This window comes from Talpa occidentalis, unplaced genomic scaffold, assembly GCF_014898055.3.
Source record: "Talpa occidentalis isolate TD23 unplaced genomic scaffold, MPIMG_talOcc4v2.1 talOcc4.13, whole genome shotgun sequence".
Lineage (NCBI taxonomy): Eukaryota > Metazoa > Chordata > Mammalia > Eulipotyphla > Talpidae > Talpa > Talpa occidentalis.
Window position 1 is genome coordinate 101,487,610 of NW_023601322.1, and position 17,802 is coordinate 101,505,411.

The 17,802-nt window shown below is 66.3% G+C and overlaps 1 protein-coding gene across 3 annotated transcripts in view; it reads right to left on the reverse strand.

Moving 5' to 3' along the window:
* Positions 1 to 3,344: 3,344 nt before the first annotated feature.
* TSPAN5 (tetraspanin 5) overlaps positions 3,345 to 17,802 on the reverse strand; it is an 86,974-nt gene continuing 72,516 nt past the window's right edge. The window contains exons 3-10 of one of the 3 annotated variants that reach the window (XM_054694622.1): positions 15,391 to 15,537; positions 14,363 to 14,533; positions 13,116 to 13,241; positions 11,479 to 11,526; positions 11,285 to 11,401; positions 5,632 to 5,820; positions 3,597 to 3,721; positions 3,345 to 3,475 (exon numbers count right to left, since the gene is read on the reverse strand). In XM_054694622.1, the coding sequence (XP_054550597.1) occupies positions 3,367 to 3,475; positions 3,597 to 3,721; positions 5,632 to 5,820; positions 11,285 to 11,401; positions 11,479 to 11,526; positions 13,116 to 13,241; positions 14,363 to 14,533; positions 15,391 to 15,537 (1,032 nt within the window). In that variant the 3' untranslated portion in view covers positions 3,345 to 3,366. Of the gene's footprint in view, positions 3,476 to 3,596; positions 3,722 to 5,631; positions 5,821 to 7,446; positions 8,382 to 11,284; positions 11,402 to 11,478; positions 11,527 to 13,115; positions 13,242 to 14,362; positions 14,534 to 15,390; positions 15,538 to 17,802 lie in introns of those variants that run through there. The other 2 variants (XM_054694623.1, XM_037509649.2) reach the window with 2 other exon arrangements.

Genomic DNA, 17,802 nt, shown 5'->3' on the forward strand with positions numbered 1-17,802 from the left:
CCGGCCCGGCCCCCGACCCCGGCGCCACCCCGCGACCGCCTCGGGCGCTCCCCTCCCGCTGCCTGCGCCGCCGCGGCGGCCGCCCCGCGGGGCCAGGACCCGCCCGCCGCGACGCCCGGATAACGGGCCCGCTTGCCCGACGCCCCGGCCCCGGCCCCGGGGCTGCGGGCACAGCCCCCCGCGAGCACGGCCCCCCGCGGACACGGCCCCCCGCGAGCACGGCCCCCGCGGGCACGGCCCCCCGCGGACACGGCCCCCCGCGAGCACGGCCCCCGCGGACACGGCCCCCCGCGAGCACGGCCCCCCGCGAGCACGGCCCCCGCGGGCACGGCCCCCGCGGACAAGGCCCCCCGCGGACACGGCCCCCGCGGACACGGCCCCCCGCGAGCACGGCCCCCCGCGAGCACGGCCCCCCGCGGGCACGGCCCCCCGCGAGCATGGCCCCCGCGGACACGGCCCCCCGCGGGCACGGCCCCCGCGGACACGGCCCCCGCGGACACGGCCCCCCGCGAGCACGGCCCCCCGCGAGCACGGCCCCCCGCGAGCACGGCCCCCGCGGGCACGGCCCCCCGCGAGCATGGCCCCCGCGGACACGGCCCCCGCGGGCACGGCCCCCGCGGACACGGCCCCCCGTGAGCACGGCCCCCCGCGAGCACGGCCCCCGCGGGCACGGCCCCGCGGAGCATGGCCCCCGCGGACACGGCCCCCCGCGGGCACGGCCCCCGCGGACACGGCCCCCGCGAGCACGGCCCCGCGAGCACGGCCCCCCGCGAGCACGCCCCCCCGCGAGCACGGCCCCCCGCGAGCACGGCCCCGCGGACACGGCCCCCCCGAGCACGGCCCCCGCGGGCACGGCCCCCCGCGAGCACGGCCCCCCGCGGACACGGCCCCCCGCGAGCACGGCCCCCGCGGGCACGGCCCCCGCGAGCACGGCCCCCCGCGGGCACGGCCCCGCGAGCACGGGTCCCCCGCGAGCACGGCCCCCGCGAGCACGGCCCCCCGCGGGCCCCCGCGGCGCGGGCTGGCCGGGACGGACACGCCGGCGGGAGACCCTCCGCACCGCCGGGAGGAGCCCGCCCGGCACGGCCCGCCCCGACCCCGCGGGCTCCGGCTGCTGGGGGGACCCCCCCCCCCCGTGCAGCACCGTCCCCGCCAGGCGCGGCGGCGCCACCTTCCTCCGCTCGCGCCCGGGACGCCGCACCCGCGGGCGCGCGGGAACGTCCCCCCCGCCCCGCGCCCCGCGCCCCGGCCCCGCCCGCACCGCGCGGGGAGCCCCGCCCCGCAAGGCCGCCGCGCGGGAGCCCGCAGACCCGGCCTCGGGGCCGTGAATCCCGCCCGGGGCGCCGTCGGCCCTCCCCCCCGCGAGAAAGCCCAGCCGGGCTCCCCGCACCCCGGACCTTTCGGGGGGTGTGAGGGGGAGGCGGGGGGCGGGGGGTGACTCGGGAGGGGTCGGTGGGACGGGCGGGCGGGAGGGGCGTCCCGGCGGACACGCTCCGGGGTCTCGGCGCCGCGAGGCCGCGGGACGGACCCGGGCGCCCCCCGCGCGCCGCCACGAGGCGCCGTCCGGGGTTCGGGGTGCGGACTCGGCCGCGCGCGGCGGGGGGCGGGGCGCGAAGGGGGGCGCGGCGCGGGGGCGGGTCAGCTCCTCTCGCGAGCGCGGCGCCGCGGCCAGAGCGCCGGGAGGGGCCCCGCGCCCCCCGACCGCGCCCCCCGAGCCCCCACACCCACGGCGCCCCCCCTGCCCGGCCCGGGGCGCCCGCGCTCACCTCAGCGGCGCCGGCGGCTGCGGCGGAGCCCGGGCGCGCGCGCATGCGCACTGCGGACGCCGGCGCCCCCTGCCGGCCGGAGGCGGCTGCGCGGGGCCCGAGCCTCGCCGCGGGGACCGGCCCCCCCCCGCCCTCCCCCCGTACCCCGGAACAGCCCGCGGCGACCGCGGGGGTGAGATCGGTCCACGCGGAACGGCAGAAAACTTTAAAATGCAAAACTATAAAAATTACAGAAGAAAACAGGGGGCGTCGACATGGCCCTGAGTTCGGTGCTGCGTTTCTCACAGACCGCACGTCCGTCCTTTTAAAAAAATGAAAATCGTGAATCCTATAAAATTGAAACGCTCGGAGCCCCGGGGGCGCGGGGGCCGAGTCTCAGCGCCCTCGGCACGGCTTCCCTCGCGGCCGGGCAGCTGCCCACAGGGGCCCGCGACCTCCTGGCCCCCGCGCCCCGCGGCCTGAGCGTCGTGGACCCGCCTGGTCTCCCCGCCGGCCTCGCCTGCACCCCAGTTCTTGCCTGCGTAAATAAACCTTACAGTAAATAGATTGTTTGAAAATTAAAATGTTCTACTCTAAGAAACCTGCTCAGAGAGCCAGAAGGCCAGCCGTCAGCGGACTGTCTGCCACGTACCCTCAGAAGGATTTGTCGCAAGTCCCCGAGAGCTGTGACACCCCTGTTCCCCTCTGAAAATGGGTGAAGACCGGGATACCCCACGCCCTGCAGCTGGGAGCCGGCTCTCTGCTGGGATGCGAGGAAGAAGGAGGCCTGCACAAGGTGGGGCGAGGTCTTGTGGGAGCCTGTTCCCAGGGGTCCGGCCATGATTTTAGGTGAGATTTCCTTATTCAACCTACAACCTCCTCGTAAAAGTCTCCAGCACAGGAGGCCCCGGAGCAAGCACAGCAGAGGCAGGCGTGATGCTGCCTGAGCTGAGGAGTAGGGGCTGGGGAGGGGGCTGGCCTGAAAGGGGAGGGAGCTCCCCAGGAGCTGGGAAGCAGATCAGGAAACCAGGGCTTGCCGCCTGCAAGAGATACAGCCTCAGAGAGGATCTGAAGGAAACCCTCACTAGGGCGGCCTCCCAATGCCCCTGCCCTGCACACACCCCCTGCGGTCTCTGGTGATGGCGCTCCCCCCCCAACAGTCGCTACCTAAATTCCTTTAGCCAGTTAAGTGGGAGGTGAAGGGTTTGTTTTTTCACTGCGCTGCTTCTCGGTTGCCTTTAATTCCCTTTGGCTGTCAGTGACTGAGTGCCCAGGGTCTGTGACTGCGGAGGACCCCAGGATGCTTCTGAGCTGCGGTGTGGGTGTGTGGGTGGCGGCTCCCTCTCCCGGCAGGCTGACAGGCGGTGAGGGAGGAGGTGTTTGTCTCAGCCACATGCCCCCCCCCAGTCCAGGTGGCCCCCCCACCCTCAAGAAGGCTGTCCTGGGTTGGCAGGTGGCCGCACGCAGCCTCCGCCCTCCATGTCCAGGTGCGCCCTGTATGCTGGACCCTGGGACCTCAGGCAGAGTGGGGCCCGCAGCACCCCTCCCAGGAGCGGGGGGGGGGGGGGGAGGGAGCCCCAGTGACCTCTGATGCCCTCCACAACCTTCAGCCACACGTGAGTCAGACTGAGTCTGTCAGACCAGGCATTTCATCCTTTCTATCAGCATCCGGTGCTGGGGGGCAAAACCCGATGAGCCCGCCGGGAAAGTCCTGTCCGTCCTGGAGGCCGCTGAGATGTGGAAAACGGGGAGGGGGTGTGGGCCCACGAGCCTTAAACTGACCTCTAACCCGAACCCTAAATCCTAGCCCCAACCCCTAATGCTAATCTCTAACCCCCAGCTCGACCTCACCCTCCAGCCCTGACCCAACTTCCATTCGCTGGATGAACACGGGTGTGAAAGCCACATGCGAGAAACACGAAGTCACGTGCAACACTTGAGTTCACGGCGTGCAAACTGGATGCCACTTCTTTTCCCTGCAAAGAGAGTATCGCTGTGAATGGGGTTCACAAGGAGCCTTGAAGACACATCTTTTGAAGAATTACACCCACTTCAGTAAATGGCTTCCAGCATGTGTGGAACTTCCCCTCCGCGAAGGAGCGTGTGGCGCGCGGCTCCCAGGCGCCTGCAGAAGGCAGTGAGCCGGCGCTTCGGGGCCTGCGCGGGGCAGCGCAGGGCCCGTGGGGTTGAAATGTGCCCGGACTTTGGTTTCTGGCTTCTTAGGAATTTTATTAGGTTGACCAAATGCTAATGTGGAACAGTGAAGACTTCTCCTCTTTCGATTGGGGTTTCGATATCATGACTTAGAGGTGACAGTTGTCATTTAAAAACCTCGATGTGAAGGACGCGGGGTAGAGCGTGCGCCCAAGGAAGCCTCCCTTGCCCCCGCGGTGTGGTCTTCGCGGGCCAAGGTGTCCCCAGGAGCCTGTAGCATGTGGGTTCTCCAGCCCAGCAGCACCTGCTGCCTCAGGCCCTCCCTCGCCTTGAAGGCGACCCGGTGAGTCATGAATAGAGAAGTTTGGAAAACCTAATGGCACATAAAAATCACCTGGAGGTGTACATAAATTTAAGGAGGGGGCATTTTTCAGTTTATAATGTCCCCAGGTGGTTCCAAGCGCATCTGGAGGGGGACTGAGGGAGCCCCCTGGCACCAGCCGCCGCCCCCTGCCGGGCCTCCCTCGAGCCGAGCCTCGGGTCGCTCACACAGCAGAGGGACCGCCACACCAGAGGGGTCTGCTGGGGTCAAGCCCGGGGGCTGCCGTGAAGGTGCAGCAGCCAGGCCAGGATGGAGACAGAGACAGGGACCACCCCGAGCTCCGCTTTTCCAACCACACGACGCCATTTCCAGGAGCGTGTGCGGGAGCGCGGCCGCGAGGTCCGACGCTGCCGGAGGGAAAGCGACGGGCTGAACGGGCCCTGGCACCCCAGGGGCCTCGGGCGGAGAAGAGCAGCCCCTGGGAGCAGGCCTGTGCGCCCCTCCGCTGCCCGGGTCAGGAGGGGCGGCTGAGTCCAGCAGGCCAGTCGGGGTTGGGTGAACAGACGGGGGCGGGGGACTCGCGCAGACCCCCTTATTGAGGCCTGTTGACAAGGTCAGCGCTGGCATGAACGCGCCAAAGCCGGAGGGGTGTCAATGAACCCCTGCAATGAAAGAGCCCCTTTCCAGGTGAAAGCGGGACCTTGCAGCCAACCCCCTCCCCCCGAGACAGCTCCCTGCTCCCCGCCTGCCCGTGGTCCACCTCCTCCGCTGTCCCGGAGAGAGGCTCCATAGACTTTGGCCCGTGGCCAGGCCGAGACAAAGCCAGTGTATTTCTGGGCAAAGTGTGCCTTTTCCTGCTCATCCCCAAAGGCGGGTTCTCGCCCCCAGGCCGCCCAAGCAGTGTCCACTGCAGAGTGCGGCCTTGGCAGCTGCTCCTGCCCCACCTGTAAGTGGCTCGGGGGGACGACTTGGGGGTGAAGGAAGGACCATGAGGGCTGGTGGGGGGGGCGGTCAGTGGGCTGTGGCTCCTCACTGTCCAGCCTGGAGGCCCAGGCCCCTGTCCAAGCTGCCGGAAACAGACGCAGAGGAGCCGCAAAGCTGCAGGACTCGCCTCCTGCCCACAGAGACCAGACTGAATGAGAACACAGTTCGCACAAGGAGGAAAAACCCTGACACGTCTCAGAACCCCCGGTGGGCTGCAGCAGGAAGCAGCAGAAAGAGAAGTGATTGCCCCGAGGAAGAAAGAGGACAGGAACAAAGGGGTTGCTTTTCCAAGCACTTCTTGACACAAAATTCTCCTTTGACTTCCTGAGGTCGTTTCAAAGCACCGTATTAGAAAATTCCAGCATGGAAGCAGTGGTGTTCGCGGTAACCTCTGAGACGGCAGAGAGGGGGAGCATGAGTACTCACCGCCCGGGTCCACCTTCTCAACACAGACGCGCTCTCCGCAAGGCAAGCCGCGGCTTGTGCGACAAGTGTCCTCTCAGGGTGTTTTGCCTCTGCCGGCCAAGTTTGCTGTGAGCCGTTCCCTCGCCTCTTAGGTGATGGCTGCGCACAGCTAGGAACCCCACGGAGCGGGCTGCTCATCTCCAGTGAGCGCTGATGAAAGAGCATTTTTGAATCAAGTAGTCAGGGAAGCGAGGCAAAGCGTTTCTCACACGAGTCTTGGGAAAACTGTCAGGGTCTGAGACACAAGATGAACCTTTAATTTTTTATTTCATTGGATCTTTGGGAAAAAGTCTAATGCTTTCAAGGCCAGAAGTCTCCGCAGGGATCACTCACGGCGAAAGGACGTTTCAGCTGGTAGTTCTCAAATGGGTTTTAAGACTGATGCTCTTAAAGAGACAACTAGAAACGACTTTCTTAGAAAAGCTTGTTTGTCGTCTCAAGATTTACCAAGGTCCGTGGGTTGTAGCCCACCCCGTCCCCCCCGCCCCGCAGTAGATCTTCTATGTGAGTTTCCTAAATATGCAGGCTCTGGGGCCTCCACACCCCTCCTGAGGGGAAGCCCTGATGACCCAGGTTCCACATGGCTCTCAGGTGGCTGCGACTAGCAGCAATCTCCACAGCGATCGAGGGGCTCCCCCCTCCCCCCCAGTCTCATCAGGAACCCGTCCCCCCCAACCATGTGCGCCCATCCAGCCTTCAGAGGGCAGGACAGAGCAGCTTCCCAGGCCCCACCACACACGCAGATGTCGACTCCACCTGCCCTTCTCAACCAGAAAGCCCACGGGCGGGACAGAGCGCGCGCAGGAAGGCCTCCAGCGGGCCGCCGAGCTGGAGAGGCCGGCCATGTGAAGACATCACTCCGCGGACGGTAGGACCAACTTTATTAACAACAGCCTTTATGACAGCCACTCTCGAGTGTGAAAATAAAGGTGATGGATTGAAGTTCAGAACTCACTTGCCGTTTGCCCTTTCACTGGGTGTGCCAGAGGCGGGGCTCTGCCTGCGCTGCTGCCACGGCCGGAGGGGCCCCTGGAGAAGCCGGCGACAGACAGGCCTCCCGCGGGGGACGGGCCTTACGAACAACAGCAGTTTTGGGGGAAGAGCCGAAACACAATGACCTCACTGCTGACGATGGCGTGAACACCTCCCCAGGGACACACAACACACATGCAGAGCCAGACGCACGCCCGGGCCCTGGAGACTGGGAGGTCCAAGAATCTGTTCTTCTCCGAGCAGACGGACGCGCTCCTCGGCGGCAGCCACGCGCCAGGGAGTGAAAGTGGAAAACTGGCGACTTGTCCACAGAGACCCGACTTGGCTGCCCAGTTCTGCGCTGGCCCATGCGCCATCGCCGCGGGAGACGCAGCGGTGGCCCCAGGGACCCGCCGGCGGGGGGTGGGGGTCCTGCAGACGCCGGGGGAGTGCCTGGGGCGGGGGTGTCAGCACCTGAAGGACAACCCCGCCCGGGGCGCAGAGCACCTGTCCTGAGAAGCCCTGCGGGGCGCGCGCGGTCACGGCCTGGGCTCAGGCTGCACTAGGCGGCCGGAGGCGCCCTGGCCGGGCACGGTGCTCTGGAAACAAAAGCAACCTAAAAGCAGCAGAAAAAGCAAAACCCATTCAGCGCGTTGTGACGGTGCCAACACTGCTTGGGAGCCGGTGTGCGTCCATTCGAGGAGGAGGGGGGGGCAGCGGGGGCGGGGCCGGTGCTGGGGGAAAGGCAGGTCCCGGCAGCAGCGGCCGGCGGGGGGACGGCAAGGGGACGCGGCACCCCTTGCCGGCCCCGCCATGGCTCGGAGCGTCTGCAGGCGGAGGGCGGCGGGGGAGCTGGCTGCAGGCCCACAGGTCATGCAGGGCGCACAACCGAACACACGAGCTGAGTAAGGAAACACTTTGAAAGACAGGAGAAACCGAGCCATCGCGTTCGCTTCTGCAGACGAAGAACACAAGAAGAAACCCCTCCACCGACTCGGCGCGAGGCCCGGAGGAGCGCAGAGGCGCGCGGGCGGGGCGGCCGGGGCCAGGGGCCTGTCGCCGGCATCTCCTCAGCCGCCTCGCTCCTCCGGGGGTCTCTCTGGCGAGTGACGCTCAGGCCTGCTTGGAAACAAGCTCTGTCCCGCGCCAACCCCGCGGCAGGAGAGCCGCGCCCTGCCCGGCGGCGCGCCCGGATGCGCGGCTTCCTCAGCGGAGCGGCCGAGTCCCCCGCCCGGCCTGATCGGGCTCGCGAGGGCTGGAGCCACAGCAGGCCGGTGCCTTCTTTGGGGGACACTTGTGACAGGCCCTTGCAGGGGACGCCGCCGGGGAGCCAACACCCCCAGCCCCGGGGGGCGGGTCCGGAAGAGGCTGCTTCAGGCGGGAGCGCGAGGGCAGCACAGCCCTTCCCCGGCCGCCGGCTCGGGCGCCCCTGGCCCCCACCTCCTCTTCCTTCTTTTTTGGTGAGACTCGGGGCTCGCAGACGCGCGGCGACAGCAGAGAGTCACGCGCAGCCGCCTGGGCTGCTGGCTTCTTCCAGACGGTCCTGAGCAGCGCGGCCCGGGTGACCCGGCACAAGTTCTCAGCAGCTCTCGGGACCGCGGGTGCTCGGTGCCGGCCCGGGGCGCGGCGGGGTCAGCCACGGCCTGCAGTGTCTCCGGCGGCCGCCGCCGGCCCTACCAGCTGGCCCGCACGGCTTCTATGTCGCTCACCAGGTTCTGGGCCAGGCAGATCCCGAAAATCTGAGGGAGGGAGGACGAGAGCGTCACATGGTGCCCGTCTCCGCCTCGCTAGGCTTCCTGGCACCGCCTCCCGCCTCCCTCTGGCTTCACAGGTTGACATGGCAGAGTCATTCCTCCTGGCAGGCCGCCTTGAAGCCGTGTCTGTCAGTCCCTCGGCCCAGGAGGCGCGACGCCCCGCTCTCTCTGACCCCAGCAGGTCTCGGGGCTCCCGGAAGCAGCCCTTCCCCTCGAGGACGGCCCCCCAACCCCCAGCCGTCCCGCCCGCCCCACCCCTGCCCACAGCTCTGAGGGCACCACGGCCGGTCTCTGGGCCTTCACCAGCTCTGGGCAACCCCGGTGCGCGGATCCATGTACAAAATGTTTTCCAGGTCCACCCGCGAAGTGACAGCGGCCCACAGGAGCCAGCAGCGCGGCGGCCGGCACAGCCCCCCACAGCCAGGACCTGCTGTCTTCCCGCGCGCCGTCTCCCTGGGCGCGCCGTGAACCGCGCAGTGTGCGGGGAGGACGTGTCCAGGCCACCCCGGGAAGAACTGCACGTTCCTACGTAACTCTGGTTCATTTTCTGCGGAACTGCCGCAGGGCTTCCAGAGAGGCGCGTCCCCATGCACCCCGCCCCGGGCTCAGGGTCCCCGTGCCTCCACCCCTGCGGCTCCTGGCGCCGCCACCTCAGGGCGTCTGCTGGCTGACAGTGTTGGGCACCTTTTCAAGCGCTTGTTAGCCACCTAGGAAGGTTCTCTGGAGACAGAGCTATTCAGATCTTTGCCCATCTTCATCTTCAAATTTTTCCAGCACTTTTTTTATTTTGATGAAGTCCAGCTAATCTACTTTTTCTATAATTACTTGTGCTTCTGGCATCCTCTCTAGGAAAACACTGCCCAGTGCAAGAGCACAGAGATTGATACCTGCACTTCCTTTTTTTTTTTTTTTTAAGATTTATTTATTTATACGAGCACTGGGCACAGTCAGAAGCGCGGGAGGGTGAGAGGATTCCTCAGAGCCAGAGCGGGGAGCAGAGCAGGCAGAAGGACCGAAGGACACTGCTGAGGGGAGCGGCGGGCGGCAGGAGAGGTCTGCAGCGCCATGTGGGACTCTCGGGGAAGGGGGGGGGGGCGCCGGGGATTGAACCGGCGCTGCCGAGGCTGCGGGCAGCTTCGCAATCCAGCGCTCAACCGCTGCGCCACCAGGGGAGGCCTGATACCTGCACTTTCTTCTGTGAGCTTTACAGCTTTCACTCATATATTTAGACTGATCTATTTTGAGTTAACGTTGGCATATGTGTGAGGTTTTAAATTCGTTCTCTTGCGTAGGGCTTTTCAGGCGGTTCAGAGCCACCTGTCAAAAAAACCCTTTTCCTATTGACTGGGCTTGGGCTCCTTGTCAGAAAAAATAATAATAAGATCTGGATCAAGAAGATGTGCTCTAGGGCCTCCCTGGTGGCACAGCGGTTGAGTGCTGGGTTGCGAAGCTGCCCGCAGCCTCTGCAGTGCCGCCAGTTCGATCCCCGGCCGCCGGGTGAGGGTCCCGCATGGCGCGCAGACCCCTCCTGCCGCCCGCTGCTCCCCTCAGCAGTGTCCTTCGGTCCTTCTGCCTGCTCTGCTCCCCGCTCTGGCGAATTCTCTCACCCTCCCGCGCTCTGACTGTACCCAGTGCTTGTATAAATAAATAAATCTTTAAAAAAAAAAAAAGATGTGGTCCATATACACCATGGAATATTACTCAGCAATCAAAGATAAACTCATGCCATTTGCGGCAACATGGATGGAGCTGGAAGGGATCATGCTCAGCGAAATAAGCCAGAAAGACAAAGAAAAATACTAGATGGTTTTGTTTATAGGAGGACTGTAGGGGACCCAAATAAGGGATCAGAAAAAAAAGTAATTATAATAAAGTAAAAATCAAAATCAACAGGCAACTATAAACCAGAGACATTCTGCAGGGGGGGAGGAGGGAGGTGGATCAAAACAGGGGTGGGGGGAGCACAAGGGACTATGGTGATGGCGCACGGGCGGATGGATGGTGGGAATTTCACAGCGACTATACCCGAGATGAGAAAGCGCACATTGCATAAAAACTAAAAATGATGTAAAAATGTATAAAATAATTAAAAAATTAAACCTAAAATATAACAATAAAATCAATGGACTTTAAATGTATATTTTCCCCTGGGATTTCAATGCCATTCTGTCTTTCGATATGTTGTACCTAATACTGGCACGTACCGTCCTGATTCCTGGGGCTTTGTGGAAGTCTTGCGCTGGGGAGTGTGAACTCTCAAACTCTATTCCCTTTCAGTTTGCTATTCTGGGGTCCTTGCATTTCCATCAGAATTTTAGGATCAGTTTGTTCATTTTTAAGAAAAACAAAAAACGTGCTTGGAATTTTGGTAGGGATCGCCCTGAGTCTGTGGGCCAGCTGGAAGAATATCGCCACCTTCACAACCCGACGCCCGGAGCGCCGGACGCAGAGTGTCTCCTTCACAGAGTGTCTCTTTGCTTTCAGTAACTGCTCCGTGTGCCGCCCTCAAGGATGCAGCTCCGTTATCGGGACACCCGGGAGGAAAAGTGGGCGCTCCCTTTGCTCACCACACTTTGCAAGTCATCTCAGAAAGGGGCCCGGGAGGACCTGGAATCCCAGGACACCTTCACCTTGTGGTGGGACTGACTCGAGCACCCGCCGCCCGTCACCCCTGCCACATGCAGTGCCGGCCCGGGACACGCTGGGCGGCTGCAGCTCAGAAGAGCCGCCCCTAAAATCAGAGCCTCTGTAAGATACACGGCAAACGGTTCCGGTCTGCTCCCCTGGCCTGCAGCGTGTCTCGCGACCATGGCATGGAGGTGACTGGGTGGCGCTGCTGGCGGCAGGTTCCTGCGTCCCTGCCCCGCGGCGCGCGGAAGGACCCTCACCTGCAGCAGCGCGATGCCTATGAAAATTCCGGCCACGATGGTCAGGTTGTCCTGCAGCCACTTCTCAAACTGGGGCACGCAGCCCTTCGTGTAGATCACGATCTGCTGGTCGACCTCCTTCACGGGGGAGAGGAGAGCACAGTCAGCACATGCACGCGGCGCCCGGCCCTGGGCCCGCGGCGGGCGCCACTTACTGGTTTCTGCCTGGCGTCGTAGCCGCACTGCGTGTTGATGACATCCTCCTGGCGAGACACAACACAGAAGGGGGGCTCAGCGCCCGCAGACGGCAAGCCCGCGAGGGCGAGGCAGAAGACCCCCGTCCACGCCGGCCGTGCCGCTCCAGCCGCGCAGACACCCCCGGCGCGTGGAAATGAGCCCCGCTGTGCTGCGCCCCCCGCGGCGTGCTCGGAACCCGGCCTCGAACACGCCCTCTCTTCAGACCAGGAAAGCCGAGGCTCGGGCAATACCAGAAAGCCCTGCAAGTCGGGGGTGGGGAGACTCAGGGGTGGGGAGCCCTGGCGCCGGGCCGCCTCGGTTATGCCCTTTTTGAGGGGTGTCTTTGTCTTCTAATCTGTATACGTCTCTATTGCTTGAGTGGGCTGTCGAGGAAGGTGTTACTTTAATAATTAAAAACAAAACAATGCCGATAAAACCCCATCAGCAGACGCGGTGACCCCCCACGGGCCCTCAGCACACACGCGGTTCCACTGTCGGGGGCTCGTTCTCCCGTCCCCTCCGCCAGGCCGCAGCTGCGACTGGCTTAGTGACGGTGGGGTACGCCCACTCCGCCTGGAGCCCCCGAAGTGGAGGGCGCTGACGGCCGCGGGCAGCCTCCACGATTCCTCAGAGGGAAGCGAGGGCAGCACCGGGTGGGGGGAGAGCGCAGTCTGCGGGACGGCCGCCGGCGTGGCCAGCCTCAGAGCAGGGGGCGCCGTCCTCACTGATTCTGTCTCCTTGAAATCGAGAGCCCAGCCCAGGGGGACCCTGATGGGCAGCCTGCAGGGAGGCTCCGCTTTCCCACCCCAGACCGCAGCCGTCTGAAAGAGCCCACGCCCCCTGCTCCCCCTGCGGGGAAGACAGCCCGCAGTCCTGCACCCGCCGGCCCTGCTCAGGTGGGGGTGCGCAGGCGGCCCGGGGATGGATGAGCCAGACGGGGCGCATGAATCCCGAAGGGAGGAGCACGGAGGACTTCACACTCGTCCCTGGACCACTGAGTTCTGGTTTTTACTTAAAACAAGGGCACCGCATTACAAGTGCTTCTGTCGCTGTACCAGGTACATGATGTGACCCAAAATACAACTTACAACGTGGTGGAAAGGAGTGGCTTATGGGCAGGTGTGATGCTTCTTTCTTAAATCAAATACAAGCTGCAACTACTGTACTGATCATTCCCTGAGAGCCTGGGCAGCAGTCAGCCCTGTCCTGCCCCTACTGAAGCAAGCCAGGAGAGGGGCTCCTAACCCCAGCCAGCACCGGGCTCCAGCCGCAGGCCCGGCCTCCCGTGAGAGGCAGCACGTGGTGCAGCGGCCAGGCCAGGGTGCTGCCCCCGTCCCCAGAGGGTCACTTCAGCTCCACGTGCGTCTGCTCTCCCACAAGAAGATGGTGGTGTCTCCCCCAGAAGGAACGTTCTGGACTTATAAGAGCCAAGGCCTGAAAGCGTCTGGAATAGGCCCCAGCCTACGCTGCTAAGTTCCTATCCGCCATCCTGACTCCTGCTGGGAAGAGCTGAGCACTACAGCAAAGGAGCTGCAGCAGGAAGAGCTAGCAAGCCGAGGCCTCTGGAGACACAGGCGCCCGCTCCCCCACCGCCCGGCGCGCCAGGCTCACTTACTGCGGGGTCTTTAGTGCAGCAGGAGAAAGGCACGCCACATCGCTCTCGACTTGCATTGGAATCTGTGCAATTGAAGTAAATATTTAGGTTCCAATCATCAGCTCCAAAAGCCCCACAGCACTGCCACTAGAGCAAACAGGAGAGAATTAGAACCTCCAGGCTGGGAGGCAGCCCGGCGCCTGCGCCCGCCCCCACCCGCCGCGGCCGCAGCGCCCACTGCGCCGTCACACGCAGGCTTCAACCAGGGGAGCCCGGGCACCTCGCTGAGCGGGGCTGAGACTGTGCTGGCCTGAGACCGGACAACCACGGCCGGGGGGTTAGGCAGGGAGGGAGGAGGCACAGTCATAGGAACATTCTGGAAGGATTGGCAAGGACAGAACAGGGCAGCTGGAGGTGCGGGTGAAGATCAAGAGGCTGAAGTTTAAAACCTTTGATCTCTACACCTTGAGGGGCCCTGAGAGCCGCCTCGCTGCGGGGCGCAGGCTGGGGCCTGTGGGGGGCCTCCTCCATCGCCAGGGTCGGCACACCCGCCGCCCCGGCATTTTCAGAGGCTTTTTATCACATGTCTGTGTCCACTGAGTGTTTGTAACAAGGGCGTGGATGGTCATTTTCAGCTTTGAAATTGAATCATCCAATGAAATCATGAGAAGCTAAGCTGTAAATTCATCGCCTCTTGAGGGGCCCAGGTGAGGGCTGCCCCCTCCCCGGCCCCGGCCTCGCGCCCCAGCTCTTCTCGGAGACAGTGAACATCCAGCCCTGACTAACTTCTAAGGCTTTCAGGACCAAGAGCTACTTCAAACCACTAAACTCCGTGACAGGGAAATAAAAGGACATGAAGAGCAGCCCCTGGAGAGCGCAGGCTGCACGTCAAGTGTGTGCACAGGCCCCTCGGCTGTCTGGTCCTCTGCGGCCTGACCGGCTGGCCCCTGGTGTGCTCATAAGCGCAGGCGGCCGCGGGGCTGGGCCACCACAGCGGCCAGGGCAGCCTCACGCTGCTGCATTGTGGCCTCACAGCGGGGCTGGGCCCCCTCACTGAGCCAGCCCCGCCCAGAAAGCTGCCGCCCCCGGACGCCAGCTGTGTGTCGGGAGGACGTCTCTTGGGAACTGTGGACAACAGTGTGTCCAGACGCACGTCGTCGCGAGCCGTGGCGCCCGGAGCCCACCGCAAGGGGCAGGGGAGGAAGGGCGCGTCGCCCACGCGGGAGTTCCGTGGCGGGCGGCGGGGGCTGGCACGAAGGCGGACTTACATACTCCTGGGTGAAGTCGATGAGGTTCTGCAGGTCGATGTCGTCGCGGTAGGCGCGGATGTTGTTGTTGATGAAGAAGTACAGCTGGTCTTTGATCCAGTCTTTGAAGACGAACGCCAGGACGCCGGCCGTGAGCTCCAGGAAGAAGATGATGCCCAGGAACACGGAGAACTGGGAGGGAAGACGCGCGCCGAGCTGCGTGAGGGCTCGCTGCGTCCCGCACAGACGCCTCCTCCCGAGAGGCCGCCTTGCCCCGCGCGCCGCGTGCACAGCAGGGCTTGGCTGCGCCGTCCCAGGGCGCTCCCCCTCCCAGGGTTCCAGGAGGTCACTCCAGGACCGCGCCTTCGGGGTCCTGGGGTTTCCCTGCGCAGCTAACCCGCGGAGCCCGAAAGCGAACCCGCATCACGGAGACGGGGGCCCGCGAGGGCCGGGTCCATCCTGGCAGGTGCCGTCGCTGTCCTTTCAGTGAAGATGCAACGACTCAAAGGCTTTCCCCGGGAGACCCCGCGGCTGCTGCGCCCCGGGAAGGCGGCCGCCTCTCTCGCTCTCCTCGGGGACCCCCACGCTGCAGGCCGGGGTGACCCGGCTGCACACCCGCGCCTCCTGCGCGGCACCTGCCGCTCTGCTCTCCCCGGCAGGAACCTCCAGGCAAGGGCACCCCTTCTCACGCTCGCTCTGACACCCCAGTTACGGCTGGGGAAGGGCCCCTGGGGTCAGGCCGAGAGTGCCGGCGAGGGCGGGGGTGGGGGGGGGGTGCTGCGGGCCGCACCAAGGGGCGCTGTGCTCTGCAGGAAACAAGGGCTCGCGTCTCCCCGCAGCCCGTCCTCGCAGCACACGGCCCCCAGCGGGAGGGCGCCGGCCCCCCCGCGCCCCAGCCCCACGCAGCCGCCTGCTGCCCCGGGAGGGCGTCGCTCGGAAGGTGACGCGGCGTCTCCCTCCCCCCGCAGGTGGCGTCCGGGCCGGGGAGCCGGTGGTGGCCCCAGCCACGAGACGCCCCCGGCAGCGCCCGCGCGGCGTGGGATACTCACGAACTTGAGCAGGAAGGTGTTCTCCCGGAGGGCCCCGATGCACCCCGCGAACCCCAGGATGAACATCACTCCTCCCACCACGAGGAAGAGCCAGACGGGGTCGAAGCCGCCGAGGTCGGTGATGGACGAGATGTTGGACAGCACGCCCTGGGCGGGACAGACACGGGGGTCACCCTGCGCGGGAGGGGCCGGCCCCCCCCAAAGCCCCGGAGGGAGACAGGGCAGGCGGGAGCCCCGCTGCAGACAGGGAGACACAGGTCAGGACGCTCCCCCCAAGGGCCGCGCTCCCGGCCTGGGTGACCGTCCCTCGAAGGCAAAGAAACGTCCGGGGAGCTGCTGGCCGGGCTGGGGGCGCCCGCGGCAGGGGTGGGACGGCCCCTCGGGCTTCCGCGTCACAGCAGGCGGCGAGACCCCCACGCCAGCGCCAGCCCCAGGCGCGCAGTGGGGACGGGCGCCCCCTTCGGGGCCTCAGCATTTCTCGGACTGTCACAGCCCGGAGCCTCCGCGCTCCGCACGGCGCCGCCGCCGGGTCACCCTAGGCCCCCGGACCCCGGGCCGTGCTGCAGACCGAACCTCGGCGCTCGAGGGCGGCGCCCCCGGCCTGGCGACTTGGAGGCGCGGCTGGAGCCTGCGCTCCCCGGCCTGCCCCGTGCCCGCTGTCCCGGGAGGCCTGTCCCGCCGCGAGGACCCGTGAGGCCCGGCCTGGGGAAAGGCCCCCAGTGGGCGCGGCCCCCCCCAGGACAGGGCGCTCACCTGGGGAAGCCGGAGAACGTCCCGGCCTTTCCCCAGCCAGCGAGGGGTGCAGGCCCCCCCCAGGCCACGCTCCCGCCCCGGGCTGCGCTGACTCTCAGCGACTGGGGGTTTATTCCTGACCAGCTGGCAGCTGCAGGGGCCTCCCTGGGGTGCGGGGGGGGGGGTTGTCTCGCTGCAGCACGAGCTCCATCCCCCAAGGGGAGCTGCCCCCCGGGGCGCAGACCCTCCGTCTCCCCGCTCGCCCCTCCGAGGGGGTCTCGTGGATCCGCCTGTTCTGCTCCCCGCTCTGCCTCTGCGGAGTCCCCTCACCCCACTCCTCTGGCCTGCACCCCGGTTTTGCCTGCACACGTAAACACACCTTTTAGAACAGTCACAAGCGCGAGCTGCGGGGACGAGCGTGTCTGGGGGTTCCTCCCGGGCGAGGGCGAGGGGGCGGCGGGTAAGGGGCGTTGGGGCCGAGACCGGGATGCCCCAAGCCCGGTGTCTCCTCCTCCCCACCAGGCGCTGCCAGGACCCCGGCCGCACACGCCGCCTCCCGACGACCAGCCGGCGCCCGCCCGCGCCACGCCTGGAGGAGACCCCGCGACCGTCCGCACAGGGAGTGGGACCCGGAGCCCGCCCTTCCAGGGACGCCCCTCCAGGGACGGGGCAGCTGAGGGGCGCACGTCGCAGGAAGCCGCCGCCGCTCCCCAAGAGAGCGCGGGCCGGGCGGGCGCGGGGGTGTGTGTGAGCCCCGGCGCCCCACTGCGATGGGGGACACGGCCGGCGGCCCCGCGGCGTCCAGCAAAGCTCCGAACTCCCTCTGTGCGCCCCCAGCCGCGGGGTCGGGAGAGGAGGCCCGGGAAGAGGTCGCCAGCAGGACACCAGGAAGAAGGGGCGCCAGCAGCGCCGCGCCCAGCCGGGGTGCGGGTCCCGACCCGCTCCGGGACAACCCCTGGGGCCAGGACCCCCGAGCGCGGCTCCACAGACCCCCAGGCTGCAGGTCACGTGAGTCCCCAAGGCCCCCGGCGGGAGCCCGGCCCGCCAGGCCGGGTGCACCCCACAGCCGGGACGCCCGCTCCAGGCGAAGACGTGGCGGCCGGGTGGGGGCGCCCCCCACGCACCTCCCCGCCCGAGAGTGAGACCAAGGCCAGGGCCCAGCGGGACCCCCCACCCACAGCACCCCAAGGGGCCGCGGCAGGGAGGACGTGACAGGCGACGCGGGCTGAGAACACCCTCCCAGCCATGAACGCACCGCACGCCACACACACCCCACGCCACACGCCACCGCGTGTGACTCCCCACGGCCACGCAGAGGGAGCGCCGCGCTCCAGGGTGAGCGTGCACCCCGACACCGGGGGGCGCTCGCAGAGTGAGAAGCACCCCGACACCTGGGGGGGCGCTCGCAGAGTGAGCGTGCACCCCGACACCCGGGGGGGGGGGCGCTCAGCACCAGGACCCAGGGCAGCGCTGCCCAGGAGGGGCCCCACCCACCGCCCATCCCCAGAGTCCTGGGCCCAGCAGGCGACACCCCCCAGGAGAGCCAGGGAGGCTGGGAGGCAGGACGGGAGACACAGGCTGAGGATGCCGCTCCTGTCAGGAACACACACCACACACACACCACACCCTGCACACACACACACACACAATACCAGACCACACACCACACACACACAATAC